Source organism: Gadus morhua, chromosome 4, assembly GCF_902167405.1.
Source record: "Gadus morhua chromosome 4, gadMor3.0, whole genome shotgun sequence".
Taxonomy (NCBI): domain Eukaryota; kingdom Metazoa; phylum Chordata; class Actinopteri; order Gadiformes; family Gadidae; genus Gadus; species Gadus morhua.
The window spans coordinates 19,507,510-19,517,509 of record NC_044051.1 but is presented as its reverse complement, the minus strand read 5'-3'; the positions used below and the strand labels follow the sequence as shown (position 1 = coordinate 19,517,509).

At 48.7% G+C, this 10,000-nt stretch overlaps 1 protein-coding gene across 3 annotated transcripts in view; it reads right to left on the bottom strand.

The window, feature by feature from the left end:
• Positions 1–10,000, bottom strand: part of col5a1 (procollagen, type V, alpha 1) — a 73,074-nt gene that overhangs the window by 33,101 nt on the left and 29,973 nt on the right. For 2 of the 3 annotated variants that reach the window (XM_030353331.1, XM_030353332.1), the window contains exons 5-12: positions 8,019–8,150; positions 6,536–6,631; positions 6,007–6,393; positions 5,099–5,788; positions 4,580–4,636; positions 2,239–2,280; positions 1,265–1,327; positions 815–889 (exon numbers count right to left, since the gene is read on the bottom strand). In XM_030353331.1, coding sequence (XP_030209191.1) covers positions 815–889; positions 1,265–1,327; positions 2,239–2,280; positions 4,580–4,636; positions 5,099–5,788; positions 6,007–6,393; positions 6,536–6,631; positions 8,019–8,150 — 1,542 coding nt within the window. The remainder of the gene's footprint in view (positions 1–814; positions 890–1,264; positions 1,328–2,238; positions 2,281–4,579; positions 4,637–5,098; positions 5,789–6,006; positions 6,394–6,535; positions 6,632–8,018; positions 8,151–10,000) is intronic. The other variant, XM_030353333.1, reaches the window with a different exon arrangement.

Sequence of the window (10,000 nt, the reverse complement as noted above, 5' to 3'; positions counted from 1 at the left end):
GTGGGGGGAAAGCGCCAGGTCGGCAGTAACAGAGCGGACCCCCACTGCACCGGGTCAATCGCTGTTTGGAGTTCAGTGCTTTCTAAGAAATCTTCACTTGGCTTGACCAATTAGGGGCCAGCCTGCAATTAGCACTTATATATATAGTATACTGTTTTCTGTTATTTTAGAAATAACAGTGTGCTGACAGATGCTAACATTACGTTGCAGCAACTTTTCCAACAGTTGCTAGTGATATTGATATCCATATTAGGAGCATTTTGTCAAGCCATCGGTACTCTAACAACAAACCAACTGGGCGATGGCGTCTGGACTTCTTTATTCAAAGTCCTAGTAGAAGCAATCATTAACCCACTAAGGTGAGCAACTGGTGGTGGGCCATCACTAAGCCTATGATGGGGTTCCACCAGGGGATGCTACAACGTATGGATTTGCATTAGCCAGACAGTCCACCTCATTTGGATAGTCGGGAGAAAAATTTTCTCCACATTCCAGCAGCGTCTGTAAACCTCTTGCCTGAGATATTGAGCACTTCATACAAAACATACATTGGCCACCTTGAGTCCATAACACACACACACACACACACACACACACACACACACGCACACACAAGCGCACACACACACACACACACACACACACACACACACACACACACAGACACACGCACACACAAGCGCGCACACACACACACACATAGACACTTGGGCCAATTCGATTGCACAAAGACAGGTGTTGAAGGGTGCAATCCTCAGCAAGACAGCTGATGATGTCATAGGTCATGTGATTGATTGGATTTTGTTTTACTTACAGGCAGCATCAGGACAGTTCCTGGGGGGCCTGGCAGACCATCAGCACCAGGAAGACCAGGACGGCCAGTAGGACCCTGCAGGCACACATACACAAAAGCACACACACACAGACAAGCACACACACACCCCCACACACACACACACACAGAGAGACACACACATAGACACACACACATACACGCACACAAAAATGCACACACAAAAACACACACACACACACGCACACGCACGCACACACACACACACACACACACACACACACACACACACACACACACACACACACACACACACACACACACACACACACACACACACACACACACAAAGACACACACACACATACACACACAAAAACAGTCATGATTACATGGCCTCTTTTAAAATGCGCTGTATTACCGTCCAGGGCACTCTGATCACCTGGGTGCATAACTGTTTAACATACTCACCCTCTCACCGTTATCACCGCTATTGCCGGGTGAGCCCGAAGACCCTGGGGGTCCGGGAAGACCCTGTCAGGAAGGAAACATCTCGTGAGAAACTCTGGATGAGTGAAGAACTCATAACGCTGGCCGGCTGTTAATTATTATGAAGAGCTCTCACACACACACACACACACACACGCACACGCACACGCACACGCACACACACACACACACACACACACACACACACACACACACACACACAAAAACACAGGAAAGGAATGCATGGGGAAAGAAAGGGTCAGCCTGGGAAGGTATTTGTCCGTCTCTGTGCAGATGGATGATTTAACGTCTTGTTAATGTACGGGGGCACTTGGAACGTTTCAGAGACTCATACACACACGCGGGTCATGGAAAAGGTAGGGTTGACTAATGAAGCTCCAAGACGCAACCGCCCCGGGGCAACGTACTCAGCCCTTGTTCTTACTGCCACTCCCTTTGAGGCGAATGGATGAGGACAGAGGAGAGCACAGCTCAGAGAGAATGAAGGGTGGGATACAGAGAGAGAGAGAGAGAGAGAGAGAGAGAGAGAGAGAGAGAGAGAGAGAGAGAGAGGGAGAGACATGGACGGATAGACAGGTAGGTAGAAAAAATAGCTAGAGGGAGTGGAAGAGAGCGGGAGAGCGAGAGAGAGAGAGAGAGAGAGAGAGAGAGAGAGGGAGAGGGAGAGAGAGAGAGAAACAGTGAGCGACAGATACAGTAGATTGAAATGTACTTTGGCTATGTCAATGCAATTTTACACACAGATACAGAAAGAGAGACAGAGAGACATATAGATAGAGAAAGATACAAAAAAGAGGGAAAGACAGAAAGAGAAAACTACAGATAGAGCTACCGAGAGACATACAGAGAGGGCGGGGGAGAAAGCGCTACAGACGGAGATACATACAGAGAGACATAGAGCTAGAGACAAGACAGTACAATTGAAGCAGACTTACTGCTTGACCTTCAGGCCCAGGAGGTCCTTCCACCAACATGCCCTGGAACACAGAGACACAAGCACGTCAGACTCCTCCCTTGCACGTGTGTGTGTGTGTGTGTGTGTGTGTGTGTGTGTGTGTGTGTGTGTGTGTGTGTGTGTGTGTGTGTGTGTGTGTGTGTGTGTGTGTGTGTGTGTGTGTGTGTGTGTGTGTGTGCTCATATCCGTGATATCCTTCTAAACTGCACGTTGACCATTGTTCATGTGTTAAATGTGTAACGCAATGCAAACAGCATTCAACACAGGCCTTTTGCGTACTTCATCAGCTCTTGTGTGTTGTATTTGCATGAATGGGGTTTTGCACCTAACGAGAATTCCTGGCCTGTCATTTTGACATTGCAGGGTGATTAGCGAAGGCAAGGTGATTGATAAGCGAGAAAGAGAGAGGGGAGCAGGGGGGGGACACAGACCTGCGGTGGTCTGCAGAACCTGACACAACATGATGGAACTCGACCAAAAGGAAGCTAATTCAGGGAGCGTTAGGCCGCAATGATGACTCAAGGACCATCGCTGAGCTGCAGAATAGTTTCGGCCTTTCTTCAACGGCGGTTTAATTAAACAGCACTGATGTGCACAGAATGAGTACATATTAAAATAATAAATTTAAGACCTATACGGTTTACAATTGTTGGTTAGAAACATATCTGTCTGAAATGTTTTTTAAGGAAAAATGCTTTTTAACAATGAAATGGGAAACTGTATGTGTCAGGGTTTGATCTCGATTTACAGCCTTTCTTTTCACTGTTGTCTACGAAAAAAGAGAGTTTGGAGAAAGTTCATCCCTCTGTGACCATTCCCTGTTTGTGTGGTGACACATTGGCCGTATGGTGTATTACCAGGACAGTGGGCCGCACAATGTCCAAATCCTCAGCTGCTTACAGTCTTGTGATTTGAGTTTTTCTGGCTGCCCACCAGATCCATTCTCTCTCTGTTAAGTTGTTGGAATGTTCCAGAACTTTAGCTGCTTTTGAACAAACCCAAGTTTAGCCTCATTCACATTATGCTTTTGGGAGTAAAACAAAGATGCTAAGTATAGGAAACTCTTGACATATGACAAGGGTTATCACGTCAATCAAAAGTTAATTTGGCTAAGCAGCCTGATTCTTGATGTTTAATTTTATTTTAAGGACATTGTTTTACATTAATTAGTGTTTGTGGCAAGTATGTGTTTGTCTGTGTGAATTTATAAAATCCTACTCTGATACAGTCTTAATAAGAAGATACCGAGGATGCTTATTGCATTATTGCTGCGTATGGAAAAATATGTACATATACATGTGTATATCCGATTGTACACACTGCCTCAGACACAAACATGGAAAACATTGTCGGGCACATATGCAGACAAATATGGCAGCAGCTGTGTGAGACAAAACATCTGCAGAGATTATGCTAATGATTGTTGACTTTTTGGAATAATTCAATATATCATATTAGTTCATTCATTGTTTTATTTGGCTCTATCGTCTGGAAAAAGCGTCAGTATCTCACCACCAGGTGTGATTTTGTCAAGCCATAGAAAGCCATTTATATCAACCCCGTTAGTGACATCAGAGAGGAGGCATGTCCAACCAGATGTATCATGGATAAATGAGATGGCTGGACAAAGATTCATTTAAATGGCTTAAATGGCTATAAAACAGACACCTGGTGGTAAAGTATTGGCCCTTTAATCAGTTACGAGTTACAGTTTAAGATGTTTAACCTCTAAGAATTGTTCATTCTCTCTCTCTCTCTCTCTCTCTCTCTCTCTCTCTCTCTCTCTCTCTCTCTCTCTCTCTCTCTCTCTCTCTCTCTCTCTCTCTCTCTCTCTCTCTCTCTCTCTCTCTCTCTCTCTCTCTCTCTCTCCCCCCCCCCCCCCCATGTGTTTACTCTGACCTCATGTGTTTAGAGATGAAGGGCAACCCGTTCTGTGAATGTTTATGCTGTAGCCCAGAGTGAAGCCTCACCCGAAGGTGTCGCAGCGTGGGTGAGACAGGCTCTTGTGTGAGAGCTGAGTGCACTAATGTACCAAATATGGCCAACAACGTTTACCTCTACTGGCAATGTCAAATATGTAACTGATGTTTTTACATTAAATTTATTGTAATCATAGTGGTTATCATAGAATTTCATTAATTTGATTTTAAATGTTAACACTTAATTATAATGGAATAATAATAATTAAAGAATAAAGAATAAGTATTCCAACAATAATAATGGACGCTAATGAACCACTAATTAAGATAAGTTAATGCAGTAGCAAGCATACACATTTAATTAACAGTTAACCAATGGTAATATATAATATATTTACTCACAGGCTCGATGACTGCAGGCTCTCCCTTCTGTCCCTTCTCTGCGCGAGATGAGATTACCTGCAAATCAAACACACACATAACATCAGCGCAACATCCCCTTCCTCATCATCATCCTCATCACATCATCATCATAATCATCATCATCCTCTTCCTCATCCTCATTATCATCCTCACCATCAACATCCCCATCCTCTTCCTCATCATCCTCATCTTCAACATCACCATCCTCATCTTCCTCATAATCCTGCTCATCATTTCCATCCTCATCCTCCTCATTATCCGTATCTTCATCCTCATCACCAAAGTCATCCTCATCATCTTCTTTCACCTTCTCCTCATCATCATCATCCTTATCTTCATCCTCATCATTCAAATCAACCTCATTCAAATCATCGTCATGTTCACCATCATCTTCATCGTCACCCTCCGACTCCTCCACCTCACCATACCCACCCTCCACCCCTCAGGCTTTCCCCTCATGATCTTGTGGAGGAGGGCGTGGCAGCGGGCGTGGCTCACCTCTGTGTAGTCGCCGTTGGTGACGGCGGGCAGCACCTTGCCATCGTTGTCGTCGTAGTCTACGCCGTACACATCGTAGATGTCCTTGTCCAGGTCCGTGTAGTCTGTGACGTGCTCCTCCTTAAAGCCGCCCTGGTCGGTGTAGTCCCCCTCGCCCGTCCCGGTGGCGCCGCCTCCTCCTCCGGCTGCCCCGCCCCCGAGGCTGACGGTGCTGGAACTGCTGCTTGAGCCTCCACCAAGGTTGATGGTGCTGCTGCTGGAGCTTCCGCCTCCGCCAAGGTTGATGCTGCTGCTGCTGCTGCTAGTGGAACCTCCACCTCCACCTCCACCTCCACCTCCACCTCCATCTCCACCTCCACCTCCACCTCCCAGGATGATGGTGCTGCTGCTGGAGCCTCCACCTCCACCAAGGCTGATGGTACCACTACTGCTGGAACCTCCACCTCCAACGCCAAGGTCGACAGTGCTGCTGCTGCTGCTGCTGGAACCACCACCTCCAACTCCACCGCCCAGGTTGACGGTGCTGCTGCTTGAGCCTCCAACTCCACCGCCAAGGTTGACGGTGCTGCTGCTGGAGGAACCTCCACCTCCTCCGAGATGGGTGGTGGTGCTACCGGCTCCACCGGCGGTGGCGTCGCCCTCTACTTCATATTCGTACTCCCCGTAGGCGCCATCGTAGGCGTCTCCCACCTAGTAGAGCAAAAGGTGGAGTTGAGACGCGTACTGCACCTTGAGGAGGAGAGCCCAATCTCTAGGGGGCGTGCTCAGGGCACAGGTGACGTAGCACGCGCCCCCCCACCAACGCCACGACAAGCCGTCCCCACCAGAGCATGCTTTACCCGCCCAGACACAAGCAAACACATCTCCCAAAACCTCCGGAGACCCAAAAGCCCCGCCCCTGGACTCACGGCGGGTTTGTCGGTGGTGATCGCCGTCGCCGCTCCTCCGTCAGAACCGGCGCCGGTGGAGATGACCCTCCGCTCCAGGCCGGCCCCAGTGCCCGGCTGGACGTCCACGCCTCCGCCGAGGTCCAGGGAGCCCCCGGCCGCGCTGCTGCTGGACACGGTGACTCTGCGGGCCGCGTCCGGCGGCAGGGAGGGCGTGGTCTCGTCGTAGTAGGACTCGTAGTTGCCGTAGCTGTCGTAGTTGTCGTAGGGGGTCTCCCCGTCGGCGTCCGCCCCCCCGCCCGCGGCCGTGCCGCCGGTGGACGAGGCGCTGGCACTGGAGGACGCCACCACGTTTGCGGGACCCGCGCTCGCCTTCTCTGAGGTGACCGTGCGGCTCCCTTGGACCTCCTGGTACCAAATATACACAGTTGTTATCAAAGATGTCGATTTAAATACAACCACAAACAAAGCTTTTTTCTTTCTCATATTTTGGGGTGCATATATGCTGCTCCATGTGTCAAAATAGGTGTACAGCTACTTTGACTCTTACCTTTTCCTCCTTAGCCTCCTCGGTCTCCGAGCTGGGCTTGCTTCCCAGCTCATCATAGTAAGGATACTCATAGTAGTAGCTGTCTTCTTCAGGGCTCTGCGCACACACCGAAGTAAAATAACAATGTTAGAAAAACTGAGACCCTTCAATATGCTATCTTATCCAAAAGGACTAACAGGTCAATGTTAGATGACGTGATTAAAGAGCAGGTGAGGGTTAGGCACTTTATTCGAGGGCACCTGAAGGTAGTCACATGGGGAGATGGAATGCTGTCCTCTGCCTATCCTACTTTGTCCGTTTTCGTTGGCTTTTATGAACAAATCATTTCTTTGATGATTTCCGCAGTCATCCTTCACAGCTTGAACAAAGCTAAGAGAGGTGAGGTTAAGTCCTCTCCCACCCCCCCCCCAATAAACAGACTGACAGATGGGCCCTGGGGCAGAGTTTAACGGAAAGGAAGAGGTTTTATGAAATGAAAGGCAGCGATTTTTGTGGGAGGGATTGCTCGAGTGTCAGGGATGTGTTTGAACATTTATGTTAAACAACATATCATTATTATGACCTGAGGTGTAGGGTCTACTGAGGGGAAATGTCAGCATTCAACACTTCAATCGCTGGCATTTAGTTTTTTTATTTTCTAAGACGAAGATGATGTCATATCTGTGACCCTATCATAAAAGTTTTTTCATAATCAGAAGGACGGGTACACTTGTAAAACCCATATTTTATTTTTGGTCTGTGAATCTGCTCTATATTCTTATTCAGCAGAACTAGAAGAAAGCCATACGTAACAGCAACAGGGTGATAGGCCTGGGCAGGCGACGCGTCATTCCTGCACATGATTTCATAACTGCGTAGCATTAGGAACCCTTTCTGTTCTGTCAGCACGTTCCACTGGCAGAGAGGCTCCTCAATGCCGTTATTACAGTGTTATCTCCTCCGTATTATGAATACCTGATGGGAGGCCATTTTGGATGGTGTAACAATCTGGGACTGGAATGTTTAAGCAGGTTTTAAAACTTGACTGATTTACTTTGCCCTCGCCCACCCACTAGGAGGATAAATGTAGCCCTTCTAGCAACAACCTTCAACACAATAACATATTTATGAATGCAGCATCAGGCAATGCTTTTATCCAAAGCAACTTTGCAGTGAGTTGTTTAATAACGATGCTGGGCAGGTATGGCGCGAGCCCTCGGGCTGAAGGACGGCTACAGGCGGACTGCTGGACTAGGCGGACCCGACCTGGGAATCGAACACCTCTGATACTATTCCGCTCCTTATTAGCATGAACGCTGCTGTCTCACATTCTGACCATAATGAAGAACAATTAAAACAACGTATGAGTCAACGTTGAGCTGTTAATTAATATTCTGCACCGTCTTCGGGTCAGACAGCGCAGGGTGGACGGACAGACCGCCCCTTGAGACGTGAGGCTCAAGGGGCGGGACAGGGGGGGAGGGCGACGGGATGCCGGACTCACGTATTCATTGGGGTTGGGGTCCTGGTTCTGAGGCTGGTCGGGGACGGCCACCTCACAGTCGGGGCTGTAGTGTTCACAGTAATCATAGGCAGCGCGGTGGTCTGCTACAATCATCAGCTGCTGGATGTCCCCCTGGAAAACACAGCACAAGGACGCCTTGAGATCCACGCACACAGGAAGTTGTAAACAGTTGGGGAGATAAAAGCTGTTGGTCAGTTTCCTTATGGGAGAATGACAGGGAGTTGGATTTAGCAAAACATGGTTGTGTGGGACGTGGTTTTATACATAGCCAGGTCTTTTTTTCAATGTAGGTCAGGGCAGTTGAACCGAGGGCCTGACCAACGCAATTCTGATGTTTTTTGGACCAGGATCCCGAAGGATCATATTTCATCAGTATTGACGGAAACATAAATAAACACTTTACAAGTCACAAGAGATCCTTACACAACACAGATTAATGATATGGCATGCCCAAGCACAGAAAACCACATCCATATGCTCTTTCCCTCGCACAAACCAACACAAACACACAAACTATACAAATACAAACATGATGTAGGTACATACTGACATGAACATAGGCATTTTCTTCCAAGAATAACCATTATCAGAATAACTTCCCCTCCAGACTTCTAAATATAAATGAGTCATATGGTGCTATCTCTCTGATTGATGGATGCTCCTGGCTTATGCCCCACAGAGGACATGCCCAGACAGGAACGCACACACAAACACACACACAACCACACACACACACACACACACACCCACACACACACACACACACGCACACACACACACACACACACACACACACACACACACACACACACACACACACACACACACACACAGACACACACACACACACACACACACACACGAAACAGGGAACATTGATATACTGAGGTCAGTACACACTGAGATAGAGGAAGGAGAGAAAGAGAGAGGTGGGGGTGATAGATAAATACAGCGAGAGAGGGAGAGAGTAAGAGGGGGGAGGGGGGAGAGTAAGAAGAGGGACGGGGAGAGAGAAATCAAGAGAGAGAGGGGGAGGGGGAGAGAGGGAGAAAGGAGAAGAGAGGGGTTCAGAGAGAGCAAGAGAGAGAGAGAGCGAAAGATAAGGACAGGGAAAGGGAGAGAGGAGGGGGGCGTGGGAGAGAGAGGAGGGGGACGTGGGAGAGAGAGGAGGGGGACGTGGGAGAGAGAGGAGGGGGATGTGGGAGAGAGAGGAGGGGGATGTGGGAGAGAGAGGAGGGGGATGTGGGAGAGAGAGGAGGGGGATGTGGGAGAGAGAGGAGGGGGATGTGGGAGAGAGAGGAGGGGGATGTGGGAGAGAGAGGAGGGGGATGTGGGAGAGAGAGGAGGGGGATGTGGGAGAGAGAGGAGGGGGATGTGGGAGAGAGAGGAGGGGGACGTGGGAGAGAGAGGAGGGGGATGTGGGAGAGAGAGGAGGGGGATGTGGGAGAGAGAGGAGGGGGATGTGGGAGAGAGAGGAGGGGGATGTGGCCGGGGGAGAGCAGGGGAAAGAGAAAAGAAAGATAGAGAGAGAAAAGTGATTGAGGGAAAGCAAGACTCTCCTAAACCCTAAAGAGAGGAAGAACAAGGGGAAAAAAAGAGAGAGGGGAGGAGATGGGGGGGGGGTGGGAACAAGAAAAAAAGAGAACCGCACTGAGAGGCTCAGAAGGTTCCCCAGGCTGCAGCGGGAGCCGGGAACACACACATGTGTGTGTGTGTGTGTGTGTGTGTGTGTGTGTGTGTGTGTGTGTGTGTGTGTGTGTGTGTGTGTGTGTGTGTGTGTGTGTGTGTGTGTGTGTCGGCCACATGTTCTCCCGACTTGGAAACCGCTATAAACTACACGGTTATATTAGTCCAAAACATCCAATCACCACTTTACATCAGCCGGATCAGACTCATGTCACAGCTCGTATCGAGTCGGACTGAGCAGAGCGGTACAAAAGTTTATTTATTTATTTGCTGTG